General features: G+C 39.6%; 1 protein-coding gene across 8 annotated transcripts in view; it reads left to right on the forward strand.

The window, feature by feature from the left end:
* RUNX2 (RUNX family transcription factor 2) overlaps positions 1–14,891 on the forward strand; it is a 215,901-nt gene that overhangs the window by 61,919 nt on the left and 139,091 nt on the right. For all 8 annotated transcript variants that reach the window (XM_038132843.1, XM_038132842.1, XM_038132846.1 and 5 more), the window contains 2 exons: positions 4,404–4,560; positions 10,570–10,674. In XM_038132843.1, the coding sequence (XP_037988771.1) occupies positions 4,404–4,560; positions 10,570–10,674 (262 nt within the window). The remainder of the gene's footprint in view (positions 1–4,403; positions 4,561–10,569; positions 10,675–14,891) is intronic.

Here is a 14,891-nt window from a genome sequence, read left to right on the forward strand (position 1 = left end):
AATCACTTTAAATACTTCTGACCATTAAAAAAAGATCTATTTCATTTTTCAAATGCAGTTTGCATGCAGCTGCCCAGTAGTTCTAGACCAAAGGAGCTGCATGTATCATACAGTGAAACACTTGGTTGTGTTACAACAGAATGAGAATCAGCTCTGAAAGGGAAAAAAGAGACAGATTTGAGCTATAGGAACCTCAGCTAAACAATAACTTGAAAATGAAATAGCTCACAGACAACACACTTTGTGAAGTTTTATTGGCAATAAATAATATGTTGATGATAATGTTTTGAGTGGTGTGTTAAGTGTGTCATAATTCTCTCGCAACGATCTCGAGCAAAAACGTACACTGGATATAGCACTGTTTTAATTTAAAAAAACAGATATAAATCATATGCAGGAGAGGAAGTATGTTATAAACAGTGCTGGGTTTGATTATAATTTTTTGAAATAGTGTTGGCTTACCATTAGGTTTGAATTTTCAGTATTAATATCTGCACACACTGGGGAGGGAGTCCCTGTCGTGTGCTCACTGAGAAGATTGTTAATGCAGACTGGTTCTGTGGGGAAGAGTATTTGATGAGTACTTGTTAATACAGCTCTAGCTGTTAATATTCCAGCATAAAATAAATGGATATTGTTCACCCAGGTCCAAAGCATATTCATTTCTTAATCTCAGTAGCCAATACTTTATTTGAGTCATCAGAATTTGGCCCCTCTCTGGGAGTTTTTACTGCAAGTCATAAAGACCCAGATTGCCACGTTAGAGGTTAGAAGTGACTTCTCTATGATGCTAATGGCAGCAGAGAGTCTTAGTATACATAAAGGCAGGAGAAAAATGGGATGTGGAGTCTTAAACATCTTCCCAGTAGCACCACAGTAGTTCAGGGTCTGTCAGCATTTCCCTCCAAACCCCAATTTTCGGAGTTTATAACTCAGCTGTTTTAAATAGCTTCAAGCTGAAACCTGCTGTATAAATTTTCAGCCCAGATGTAGATTTGAAACAAAAAGTAGCACGAATCAGTTATTCTGTTTTAAGTTACAGGACACTGAAATGTTTTTAATAGTATCAGATGCTCTTTTGGCAATGTCTGGGAAAAGCATTCTCAATACAGAAGATTTTACATGCAGAGGTTGTTTGAATTCAGTGTTTTGCAAGAAAGCTTTTGAAGTGGCAGATATCAATGTTTGAGAGGAACTAGTTAGCATGTACACTAATGTTGGCCATTTTTTTTTTTCAGACAAGCATTTTACTCTGCAGAAAGTCTGAGTACCTGCTGTTGTATAGGAGTTTTGCTTTGTGCTTATAACTTCCGTCTTCAGGCTACATACTTTGGCCAGTTCAAATCCCACTGGACCGAAACTGGGCAAACAGGTTGCCTAACCAGAATTGTGTTATGCAAAAAACACATAGTTATTTTCAACTTATAAGAATTGCTTTGGTTTTATTTTGAGGATTCATATACTTTTTTGAGCTCTAGTTGAAAGGAAAACAAAAAAAAAAAAAAAAAAGCAAAATCTACTTTTAATCATCAAAATGTCCAGGGAGCTTTATATGGAAAATAAAGATTTTGAAATAGTAGAGATATTGAGTGTTAAAGAATAGGTAAGGAATGTGCACTGTGGCTATTTCTAGTCTTTAATTTTTAACACAATCCTTACTCATTTTACAATGCATTTACAATCCTCTTTCTAAGAATATGTATTTAATTTTGTATTCATGCATGGCATAGTATTGCCAAATCAGGGTGTATGCCAGCAGTCGTTCAGTTTTTGAAAACTCTCAAAATGACGGGTACTTCTCCAGGTTTCAAACTTGTTTTGTGAATCTTTTTTCTACCCAGCACTTCTACATACCTGTGCAATAGTCTTAGGCTGTTTTGTGGTAAGAAAGTATCAAAGTAAGAAAAAAATGAGCCTTTTACTCCTGGTGCATGGCAGGGGAGCTTCCCACGTTAAAGGGCTTTACTTTATGAGCCAAAGTTTTTATTTTCATCTCTGACTTGAGTTTGTCTTATCCTTTGGTCCTCTCTGAAGGAGATGAACAGTGATACTGCATCCAAGGCTTCTCAGTAAAGATGCAGCTCTTGATTAGTTGCGATCGCTTGGCGACAGCAGCGGCACATGCAGCTCTGGGCTGATGGCTAAGCTGACAAATTGAACTGACACCAAGTGGAAAGGGCAGGAAGGAAAGCTCTGAAAAGCAACAGAGGACAGAGGGGAGCCTTTTAAGGGATTTTGTTCCCTCCTGCCAGGCGTTATAAGCTGTACCTGGGTTTGGGACTGAGACGGGGCTATGATGGCACTGCCTGTCCATGGTCTGCGTGTACCTGTGGAGAAAGAGGTGAGCTGAGGCTTCAGGCACCTCCCTCCCTCTTCCCAGGCCCCTGGTAGTCTTGTGCTTCCTGCTGCACTCTCAGGTGCTTTGCATTTCTGGAGTTAATGTGATTTTTTGTTGTTGTTTTGTGAAGTATAAAAGGCGTAGGGTGCAACTCCCTGGGATGCTGATGGGCATGACAAGACCGTCCAGAGATAACACAGTCTGTTGCAGATTGGGAAGGGAGTGGTTTATAAGTAGTCTCAAGCCCCATGCTTCACAGTTTAAGCTAGTATCCATTTGTTAATGGTTAGAGTCAGCTCTGTAATCTGTTCACCAGATTATTATTTGTTATTTGATTATTATTTATTTTTCCTTACACCTGGCTTTGAAGCTGTTAGACCTGGCTGCTGCCAGACCCAAGGCAGAGAGTTATTGGGACCTCAGATCTTAGCCACGATGGTGGTTCCTTTGTTTTTCTGCTCAGGGACTTTCATAGGACTTGAAAGTAAAATCTTTGTTTGATACATGAAGACCTCACAGTAGTTTGAGGCGAATTTTAGCTTTTAGTTTTGGGTGGTATTAACTGGTGTTTTATGCAAAAATAGAAAAGCAGGTAAATTCTTTTCAAACAGGGTTTAAGCGTCACTTGCTTCTTTCTCTTAATTTTTTTTTAAATAAAATAAGCTATAGTTTTCAGTAATATGGCCTATTTCTAAATTATTGTAATTCCTCTTTATTGTTTTAGAGAAACTTTGTACAGTTCACTGGACCACATAATGCTCTCCCTGTATATCCAGAACTCCTCATTCTTTCCACTGAATTAATATCACCTGCAATTATTAGTTTCAGCCAGGATCATTTATGGCAAAGACATTTCAGGAAGCCCATGTGATAAAATGTAATATATATTACAGGAGACAGAATAAATTACTCTGAATAATATAAAAACTCATATCTGACCATGTAAAATGGTAATAACTACAAGGGAGGACACTTTGTAGCTTAAGATATTTTTTCAAGTTCTGGCTCAGCCATGCAATATTTCTGAATCTCTTCTTGTTATAAATTTATTTTCAGCATCAGAATTAGCCAGCTGGGGAAAATGAGGTTATTTTATTAATACTTTTGTGGACATTTTCCCCCTGTGTGTATATTTTCTTCCTAGTAACTTAGGATTCCTGTGTAACTTTTTTTTTTTTTTTTTTGCTTTAAGAAGCCACAGAGCACTAACACTGTAGGTATTCCCGGTGTTTTCAAATCAGAAGCTGTCTGCTCCATGACATTTATTTAATCAGATGTTGGAGCACTGCACAACCACTGAAGCATGAAAGGGAGACTATCAGGTAGCTGGAACGCAAGGAGAAATGAAGTACTTTGATATTTTCTGTTCACCCATCCTGGAATTTGAGGGAGGTATCAGCACTAACCACATGCAACTCTTGCAAGCACTATGAAAATTTACATGCCTGCAAGGAAATACAGCTTTGTTTTATATAGCACATGAGGAGTTTGAATTCCAGCCGTAAAGGGCTCCATTGTAGAGCATACAGCTTTGGGCGTAGAGCTTTGCCTACTGGTGCCCCGAGTGCCACTCCTGGGACAGGTGGATGCACGGATCCCTCTGACTTGAAGTCTGAGGAGCTCAGGGGTCAGGGTGATGGGTGCAACCAGAACAGAACTGAATCCAGGTCATAAGATTGCTAATACTAATTTCTAGCTTTCCATTTTAAATGCTCTCTTTAAATGCTTTCCCGTGCATAGTTTATAGATACAAGCCTTGCCTCGTGTTCTCTCTCTGCTCCCTGCTTGCTAAGAACAAAGTTGTCCTTCAGAAAGCATTAAAGTGTGCACTCAATGTAAGGATGTTGAGCGTTTCTGAAGAAATGCAACAATGAAGAAGCTGTGAGAAATGAGACAACACACGACGTCTCTGTGTTTGATGTGGCACTTTGTTCTGTGCACAGCGAATACCAGACCCCTCACCACAGAGCTTCTTCACGAGCGTGGCAGCCTGCAGAGCAGGGAGGGGAGCACACACCTCCAAAGGGTGGCTTCACCAGTCGTGATTGTCTCCCCGTTTTTGCAGGTGGTGGCCTTAGGAGAAGTGCCCGATGGGACAGTGGTGACCGTCATGGCTGGAAATGATGAGAACTACTCTGCAGAGCTGCGAAACGCTTCTGCCGTGATGAAGAACCAGGTGGCCAGATTTAATGACTTACGATTTGTGGGCAGAAGTGGAAGAGGTAGGCCACTGCCTTTTACGTGTTGGTAATGATGTGAAAAATGGTGCCGAGATGTCAAACTTACTTCACAATGATATACTGATTAACCCATGAATCCATTGTTCATAGAATCACAGAAAAGTTTGGTTTGCAAGGGACCTCAAAGCTCATCTGATTCCAACCCCTTGCCATAAGCAGGGACACCTTCCACTAGACCACGTTTTTCAGGTTGTCAGGTTTTTTTTTTTGTAGTGGTGTACACATATTTTATTGTCAAACTTCAGCATTTGCACAAAACAAGTTAGGAGTCTCTGTAGCTTTTTATCAGACAGAGGTTTTGAAAAACGATTCAGGGAGTACCTGCTTCCCTGTTTGAATCACACAGGAAGGGTGGAAGGAAAAGGGAATATCTGTGAGCCAGGTTATGCAGAGTCAGGGGAGTGCATTTTGGGCCATGGCAGTGAGAGGTGGAGAATTCCCTTTAGCAGTAGAGCCGCTTCTGAAGTTGTTGTAGAAGACCTGTAATTAGGGGGATTTTGCATATCACATGTTCTATAGGTTGTATTCTTTAGGGACTCAAATCTTTCAAGGCTTAGCAGCTGTTGGTAGAAAGCTTGCTAGTGTCTTCTCTGCCCTTTAAACCAAGCTGTTGATAACCTGTGAAAATCACCCCTACTTTTCTTTTGAGTAAGCTGGTTGACTTTTTATGAATTGCTGGTAACCTTGGGCATGAACTAAATGGAACCTTTACTTTAAATGACTTGGTAACTTTCAATCATTTTTCATTCTTTTCTTCTTTTTTTTTTTTTTTTTTTTTTTTTTTTAAGATGTAGAGTGCTGTCATTGTCTTCCAGCTCTTTAGGAGTTTCCTATAATCTGAAAACTGCACTGCATTTATAGAAAGCTTTTGTAATCATTGCAAATTTGCAAGAATTCCTCTTTAAGGGTTGCACAGCAGCTTTCAAACTTCAGGTAATGATTGAAAGGATAGCTCAAAGGAAGCTGGCACTGCAGTTCTTGTTGCAGGAGTCTTCAGAGTAGTGGTGTATCAGACATTGATCCAACCTACATATTTTTTCCTTTATGTGTTTGAAGTAATTATTCTTTTTTTTTTTCTAAATTAGTGCTGCATGGGGAAAAACAAAGCAAAAGATACAGAATATTTGTGCTGGGAAATCAGCAATAAGGCAAATTTTACAGTGGCATTCTTTAGAAAGCAGTTGCAGTTCATCCTACAGAACGAAAGAGTTTTTGTCCAAAAAAAGTTTAAACATATGACAGAGGCCCAGATAGTCCAAATCAGTCAGCACATTTTTACAAGTGCTTTGTGAAGGTGAGTCCATGAGCATGACTTACAGTGACTATTCTTTATTTTAATTACCAAGCCAAAAATTCTCTTTATCATTTTAGAACTTGAAAAGAATTAATAAGAGAGAATAACTTGAAAGAAAGAATAATTTTACCAACAGTAATACAACATAAATATGGTGTTTATTCCCCCTGTGAATAAGGTGTTGCCTATGTCTTGCATTTGTCTTCTTTAAATAATCAGTTTGCTTTGTTATTCTGCTGATGGATTAGGTTTGAAAGTTCTCTGGCTCCATCTCTACTGCTTCACACTAGAAGTTCAGTAGTGTATCAGCCTTTCAGTAGTGCTGAAAAAGGACTGAAATGTGATGCACTACCTCTGATCTGAGGATTTCGTTTCAAACCTATGATATACACTTTTTATTAAAGCATAGGAAATGAAATAGACGGCCTAAAGCCTCAGTAGATACAGATACAGACACAAACACAGAGCTCCAAAATTTGGTTCCAGTAGTTTAATTTATATTTTTATCTAGCAGACTTGGAATAGACTTTTGCTCTGATCAATCTGAGTAGAATCTATGGAAAAATGATAGTATACTTTTCAAACCCTCAACATATTTATTTAAGAGACTTCAAAGAAAAACAAAGGGTGTGCACTGTTTTACTATATTGGCTTTCTGAGTTTTGGCTAGTTTCCCAAGTAGCAATTTTTATATTTAAAAAAAAAAAAAAAAGAAAAAGTAAAAAAAAAAAAAAGGAAGAAAAAAGACAGACTTAACTGCTTGCAGACTTTTCACGCATGGAAGATGAAGAAAGCTTCTTTTGATGAAGTGTAATTATGTCCAAACAGAGCTGACCCCCTCCCCCTATATTTCTTATGATCTTAACGGAAGAAAGTAGGGCTTTTCCTTTGAAGCAGCCGGGACTCGGTGGAGGATCTGAAATGCTGCATTCTCCTGCCAGAGGCAGGATGGAGAAATTGGTCCAGACTTGTCTTCCAGACTTAGAACAGAGAGGGGGGGAGAGAGAGAGAGAGCGAGAGAGAAGGAGAGAAGGAGAGTTATCATTGATGATGGATTTTTAGAACTCTGCTTAAAATAGAAGGAAAAGAAATCAGTAGTTGCAAACAGAAGTGAGAAAGCTCCTTAGATAGAGAAATATCTGTGAATACAAGTCCTGAAGTAGAACAGGAAAAAATAAACTAATAAAGAAATTATTTTTCGGCAGCAAGAAACTAATCCACACCTGTTCCTGACTTGAGATTTACATCTTTCTAAGCAGCTCGTGCTTTGATCTCTGTATCTCTAAATTTGATTGTGAAGTCTGAATCATCAACTTACCACTTCACCTCCTCTCCCACGTTTTTACTTGCTTCCCATGGCTCAATGGAGAAACCCGATTTTTATACATATTCATATTGTTTGCCTGACAGAAGCTTCACGTTTCTGTTTGCATAATTTCTCTTAAACACCTTTTTTGGATTCATGAGAGTAAGTAACTGGAGTGTTTGATGCAAATGCAGCAGTTGTTTGTATGTGGTTTTCAGGCGGTAGCTCACTTTTACAAGCCCGATCCACAGCACAGAGAAGAAAGAATTCCTGTCTTCAATAAGCAAAGGATCATAACCTTAATTTTGTTGTGTCCCGATACTTTAATCACATTAGCATCTAACTGAAAAAATATGCAACACGCACACACAAGCTGCCGAGTCTCTTTTCAAGCTTCTTTCTGGGGTTTGCCTTGTGCTTCAGCATATGTCCATCTCATCCTCCTCTGTGTCAGCTCGGCTCACATGTGTGAATAACAAAGAATGCACAGTTTAGACACACTGAAGCAATAGTGCCAGATGACTGCTTGGCTGGGGAATTTAATAAAAGAGAGCTACAATTAGTCTATAGCCTCTGAAAGTGGATAGTTGAAATGACTAAGGGCAATAAAGAAAGGTGATAAAAAGTGCATTAAAGGATTTCGTAGCTAAGGAGGGATAGCTGTGAAATAGCTGTGGAAGGCATCAGCATCACTGAAACAGAGACTTTAAAAATTTATTTCATTCTTAATCCTGTAATATGTAAATCATCTCTTGAAAGCTCTGGAGTTCCCTGGCAGGGCCGTACAGCTCCCCACAATGAAGGGCTCTGTGGTTTATGGAGTGTGAAGGGGCTTCGTCAGTGTTACTTCATCCACACTTTGGTCTGTAAAATACCAGTTAGGGGGCAAAACCAATTTCCCTCTCAAATTAGCTGCTTACCTCTTCAGCTCAGGCTGGCCGGGAGGTGACAATTCAGAAATTCTCACTGTCAAAGTCCAAATGTTGCTCTTTTTATTAAGGAATGCATTTTTTTCTAGCCACTGTATCCTGTTGAGATATATTTAGTGTAGAAAATATTGCAGTGCTTTTCTACAGAACGATTTTTCAGGTTCTTAAAAAGAGTATATTTTGCTAATTTTTTTGTCATAATAGATATTTATAGGGATTTGTTATATAAAGAGAACAATAGCATAGAAGGCCAAATTCTTCATTCAAAGGTGTATAGAAAAGCTCCTTTCAATGTCTTTCTTACCAATAATATTCTACTGATCATCTATGGGTTACTGTGATCTGAATGTCATCAGCATACAGTTTAATAGTCACAACTTTTTGGCATGGTAAGCTGGTGCCAAAGGAAGCCTTAAACCTGAGCCTGGAGAACGATATATATATTTGTGCAGTGGGCTGAATTCCTCTTTGGAGAGGGATAAAAGGCACAGACACTTTTCAGCCCTGAACAAGCAGTGTGGAGGCACTGCAGGGCTGCTGCTGTGTGTGTGAAGGCTGCCCACACCCTGTGCTGACAGGACACACAGTTCACCTCTGGCACAGCAGGTGGGCAGGACTGGACAAAGACTGGACACCCAAAATACACCTAACTCTGCTCCTGTGATGATTTAGGAAATAATCATTTTTCCAGTGAAAATGGGAAAAGCCACCTTCAGCCATGCCAGCAGGACAGAATTCAGCATCCTGAGATTTTTGCATGCTTAAACTGACAGAGGGCAGGTTTAAATTGGATATTAGGAAGAAATAGTGAGGGAGGTGACTCACTGGCACGGGTTGCCCAGAGGAGCTCTGGATGCTCCATCTCTGAAAGTGTTTAAGGCAGGCTTGGATAGCGCTTGGAGCAACCTTGTCTAGTGGAAGGTGTCCCTGTTCATGGCAGGGGGATTGGAACAAGATGATTTTAAAGGTCCCTTCCAACCCAAACCATTCTATAATTCTATTTGCCAGGGTCCTGACCTTCCCTCTAATCTGTATCTCCCAGAGAGCTGGGCACAGCTGGAGCACAGCTTCACCTGGAAAATCATTTTACTCTAAATGACAGTTGTATTTCCTTTAAAAAAAATCCATGTCACATTCTAGTTCATGAAAATTATAGCCAAGACAGTTTGAAGTTGCACTCCTGATAATAAATGATGCATGTCTCAGGCAGGTTTGGGGGATATATGACTTGGACCAGAAAGAAAGACCAATTACTAGATTTGACAGACAAAGCTCTGTTCTGTATTATGCCTTATATATAAGCTGTTCTGTATTAGGCCTGAAAAAAACTGCATTAAGTTTGTGCTGTTACATATCATTTAAGATTTGTGCCTTGATTGAATGCCTTCAGAGTTCAGCGAGAGGAAAAGCCCTAGCAGCAAAAATGCACAAATACACCCAGGGAGGAGGGGAAAAAAAAAAAAGAGCTTTAAGTGTCTGGTAAAGTAGCAGCTTAAATGAGCATGAAGGCCAAAGATTGCTGACTGTTTTATTGAGTCACTGTTGTACGCCCACCTTTTCCTGTCTTGAAACAGTTTTCAGTTTTGACTATCTGACATGAGTAACCGTTGCATATCTAACAGATTACAACTGTCAGTGAGTCTCCCAAACGGGGGCCAGCGCCTGTGAGAATGTGTGCTCAGATGAAGGCAGCTCCCTTTATTTATTTCTTTTTAACGTTTTCATTCAGCTGAAGGCTGTAGATGGTCTTGTGCAATCTCTGCCAGAATTCAAGCTTTGAAAAGTAAAAAAAAAAACCCAAAAAAACCCCAACAATGAAGACTGACGATAGCAAAGTACGTGCACACAGACATTGCTCACCCTCACAGGAAAGTTGGGGGCTTTCTTGGTATTTCATAGATGGAATTTGTGTAGGGAAAAAAGGCGTGTTCCATAATAATGATATCATCATATTAGCCCTGGCATATGAAGGACAGAGACACTGACTCCCTGTTAAAACATCTCCCAGAAGGAAAATATATTCTTTCCTCATCTTATTGTAGTCAAGTCAAACAAATGAAATGATAAAACTGTGTGAAGTAAATAACATGTGGTCACATTCTGCTCTCTGTCACACAGCTGCGAAACTGGAGTAAATTTTTAAATTATCCGACTTGCTTTGGATTTACACCACTTTCAATGCAGCAAAGAATTTGGCTTGTCCTCAGCAGTGAATCACTTTTGTTCTGTCATTGTATGATGACCCATTATTAAATAAGAAACATTTAGATTGTCAACACATGGACGTATTCTTGACATAGAGTAAAACTGAAGGGGAGGAAACTCCTATGGTCAGTTATGTTTTTAATTTTCACGATTGTGGTAACGACAGGGAATAATTTTAAACTGATTCTTTACTGAACATGCATGTGACTGTTTTCATGTTGTAATCACTCATTCCTTGTTGTTTTTTCCCTTTGTAGGGAAGAGCTTTACTTTGACAATAACTGTCCTGACAAATCCCCCCCAAGTCGCTACATACCACAGAGCTATAAAGGTTACGGTGGATGGGCCAAGAGAGCCAAGAAGTGAGTATTATATCCTTCTTTTTGCTCTTATGCCTGCTTAATTTTGCTTAACAGAAACTTGTAAATGAAATATGTATATCTTTGTCAAACACTGGTTTTTGCTCAGCAAAATATGCGAGTGCATGGTTAATTTGGAGTCTCTTGGACCACACACATACTTGCGTTAAACACTCACTTAAGTGCTTGGCTGAATTTGGGCAATCCCAAACCTGATTCTCATTCACATCAAGGTCTTGATACATTATCTGCCAGTGTAAACGAGAACTAAACCCGGTGTATTTATATATAATCTGATTTAGACACAGTAGATACAATCCTGCATCGTGCTGCATTTCCTGAACTCCTGTAAGCTTCCAGCTGAAGACGTTTAGGAAAACAGGAACCTGATCTTTCAGGATCAGTCCTAGCATAGAGAGGAAACATATAATATAGTGACTTTTTGTTTGCCCTTAAATTCTTTTGCCATCAGATAATTAATGCACCTGGTTAATCTCATCATACCTGAAGTTGGTTTTCAGCTATGGACTCATCATGGACCCCCAGGGGCCAAAGAAAGATAAAAAAACCCCAGTATATCAACAGTCTTTGTTTCTTATTTGTGCACAGAAAATACATATTTTTAAAACATAGTCCAGCAGATTTTCACCCAGCTCGTTTATCTCATAGCCATGCAAGCTCACTAAGAATCTATTTGCCATGATTTATCTATTTTGCAATGGCTGTACTTTTATGACAATTGTGTTTTGTCATGTCCTAGCAGTTTTATGGGTAGCACTTATTTTTAGATACAGTCAAGTCTGCTTAATCCATCAGGATTTATCTGGCTGTCTCTCTGTCTAGCACATTTAGCTGGTAACCAGTCTCACATCATATGGGTATCACTGATGAGCCAGTTCTGGAGTTCTTTCTTAATCTAACTAGAAATTACTCTAAATTGATTGGATTAGCCAGGTATAGCATTATTTAAATTACACTTAGAGATTAAGAATTATTTGATGAATAACCACATTAAAAGAATCCCTATAATGGAAGCATCTCAAATAATTATTTTGCCTTTGATCTGCACATACAAACACGACCTTCAAGGAGCTTTCATGGTGTTTTGTTTAAAATACCACAAAGACAGAAGTAGAAAGATGTAGACAGAATTCATGCAGTTAAGTGTTTCTCGTGCCAATACACGCTGCAGAGTCACCTCCACTTACACCGAGGTGGGAACTGAAATGCTCCCTGTAAGAACTGTCCAGGCTGGACAGTTTCACCTTGAAGAACAGCTAAGAAAAAGCAAATAGCTCTGGATATATTTCTTTAGGCACATACTTGTGGTGCTACCTGCTCACAGCTGAGGTGTCATGATGTCACAGCAGGGGGATTTTTGTTCTGTCTTCTCTCTGTGAGTCAGTTCCCATTTTTAAATTTCACTTGCAGCTGGTGCTCCATGTAACTTACTTGGGGGACACTGGGGAAGCTGCATTCATGGAGTAAAAAGCAGGGAGTAAGTTATATATCATTTAGCCATTCCCATCTGGAGGCTGCTTCCATGTATTGATGCACCTCCTGGCAGAGGACACAACCGTGGTGAAAGAGCAGAGAGGTTGGAAAGTGATGTGTGGAGAGTAGTGTGGATTACCCTGTGCAGCACAGAAAGGGATCCTCCTGACGTGGGGAAGTTTTGGTGATCCGTGGATTGAAAGGGAGTCTTTGTTCATAGAATCTAACAAGATCTCCTAATTCTGCTGGAATTTTTTACTTTTGACTTAAGAGGCCTCTGTATGTGGATACCCATTTGCTGGTGTCTTTGAATAGCTGAGCCTAGAAATGCTCAGTGACTGAGTTCTTACGGCCTACATGGAGTTATTGTGTCCTTCTTAATCTTTTTCTTTTCTTTCTTTTTTCCCTTTTTTTCCTTTTTTTTTTTTTTTTAACAAGAAGGCAGAATTTGAACTTGAATGTCCATTTGCACTTTAGTGTTTTGGTGGAATTCTGCAATTTATCCTTTCAAGTAATTCTGAAAGGATTCATACATCTCTGGAATGGCTCATCATTAAATTTGAATTTGTAGTGAAAGAGTAGCTCCAGTGAGCTCTGAGAATTTCACTGAAGTTTTGCTTCCTTCTTAGAGACCCTGCACGTGTGTAGATACATTAGTTTGGTAGCAATCATTCAATGAATGTACCTGGCACTTATGTGGCATAAGGAAAATTAGGTGGTTGGGGGCACTAAGGAATTCAAGGAGCAGCTCTGATAGCAAATGTGTTTGTCTTAAAAATTATGTATCGGCAAATAGTGCCCCTCTCTGCCAGGATCTGTATTTCACTTCAATGTTCCAAGCATGTTATCCTAGTTTTCCTCTCTCTGGCAGCTCAACCAGAGCTGTCACATCACAAACAACTTTTTTCTTAATATACACATCTGGCGTTGGCAGTTGGAGCAACTTCATAAGAGCACATGATCATCATTCATTACAAGATTAAAAAGTACCCCATGGCATCATTGATGTTTTTTAACTTTGATCTTTTGCAGTTGTGATTCATCTCAGTTATAAAACTTCCCTTTAAAGGAACACAACCAATGACTTATTAGAACCTTCATTCTAAGGAGTGTAAACATAAAATTATGCACATCTTTACAAAATGTCATTTACTTTGTTGCCAGCTTATCATTTTAAGACATGACATCATGCTTTAGATCGTGAATTTGTAAGGCTTGTTTATAGGCAAGGCACTCTGACCTTCTGTTGGCAAGTTGACTCAAGCAAACGAAAGCTGCGAGGTTCCCAGCAGCAACTGCAGCAGCAGCAAAGCCATGACAGACATCACAGGCATTTAGAGCCCGACTTCAGGAGTGCTGAACAGTCGTGGCATGCAGGGACTCCAGTTGATGTTTTGGATGCTCAGCACTTCAGAAAGTCAGGTTCTTAAATGTAAGTGCCATTTAGTCGTATTAAACGTCTGCTTGTAGAAGCTTGCTGCCTTGCCTCTCTGTTATTATTTGAAAATATTTTAATAGAGACAGTGATGTCAGGTTGCTCTGTTAGGAAAACTTGCCCGTTTCTATACAAGAAAACGTCTTCTGATGATTTTTTTTTCTCAGAAAAGATTTATTTAATTTTACCTAACCTCTTCCAGTCTATCCAGATTACTGTCCAGGGACTTCTTCTGTGTTGCAGTTTCTATGCTGGATTGAGACAGTGCTTTGCACTCTGAGTGATGCAGTCTAGAGACAGGGTTGTATAAGATCTTTGGGAATCATCAGGAAATCCTGCAGATATTTTTCTCTCCTTATAACCAGGATAAAACCTCTGCCACATGCAGATCTTAGCCAGCAGAGCTGCCTTCCAGCTGGGAGGGCTGAAAGAAGTTTTCCAGAGAAGTTTTCATGAGGTCATAACTGACCGACAGATAGCCAGAGATTACTGTAAAGGAAGTCAAAGGAGAAAAAAAAAGAAAAGAGCATAGAAACCACACAAATCTTTACCTAAGCCCTCCTTTAATGCCTTTGCCTTACCTCATTACAACTACAGAAATAATGATTTGCCCTTCCATAGTGGTACATTTAGATAGGAGGCACATCCTCCTTTCTGGCCACTTTTGGGACAAACCCAGTCATGGGGGAATCATGAGGAAGGAGGGAGGACAAGTCTATATGTTTTTATATTTTGCCTGAGTTCCAGAAACTTTAGTTTGTCTCTAATCAAAGGTAGGCTCCTAAGTCACCGACCCCAACTTTCTTTATCAGTGTGAGTGGAAAAGCAACTTTGAGCTTTGAGCTGAAGCGTTTCAGGGCAGAAAACTGCCCCGCTTCATTCAGCTCCCGAGCGTTTCTCTGCTGCCGCAGCTTGCAAGGTGCACACGTGATGAAAGGTATGAGCAAACATCACACCGCCTTTTTGTCTGTGCACGCTGCAGAAGGCAGCGAGAGCCAGCCAGGGGTTCTGCTCAGCCCCCACATTAACTGTTTGGCCGACCCGGCTTATAAAACACAGATAAGTGATTGAGATTTTTGAGATTCCTTGACTTAAAACCATAACAGTTTTTAGGAAGTTCTCCCTCTTTTCTTTCAAAGGCAGAGAGGGTGGAGGGATCAGTCTGAGGCGAGTGGAATGTGCTTTGGAGTAGAACAACTTTAAATCTTTCAGTTTGCCTTTCTTTTTTTAAATTTTCTCTTTTTTTCTTTCCTTTGTTTTTTTTCTCTTCTTTTTTCTTTCTTTTTTCTTT

This window comes from Motacilla alba, chromosome 3 (genome assembly GCF_015832195.1).
Source record: "Motacilla alba alba isolate MOTALB_02 chromosome 3, Motacilla_alba_V1.0_pri, whole genome shotgun sequence".
Taxonomy (NCBI): Eukaryota; Metazoa; Chordata; class Aves; order Passeriformes; family Motacillidae; genus Motacilla; species Motacilla alba.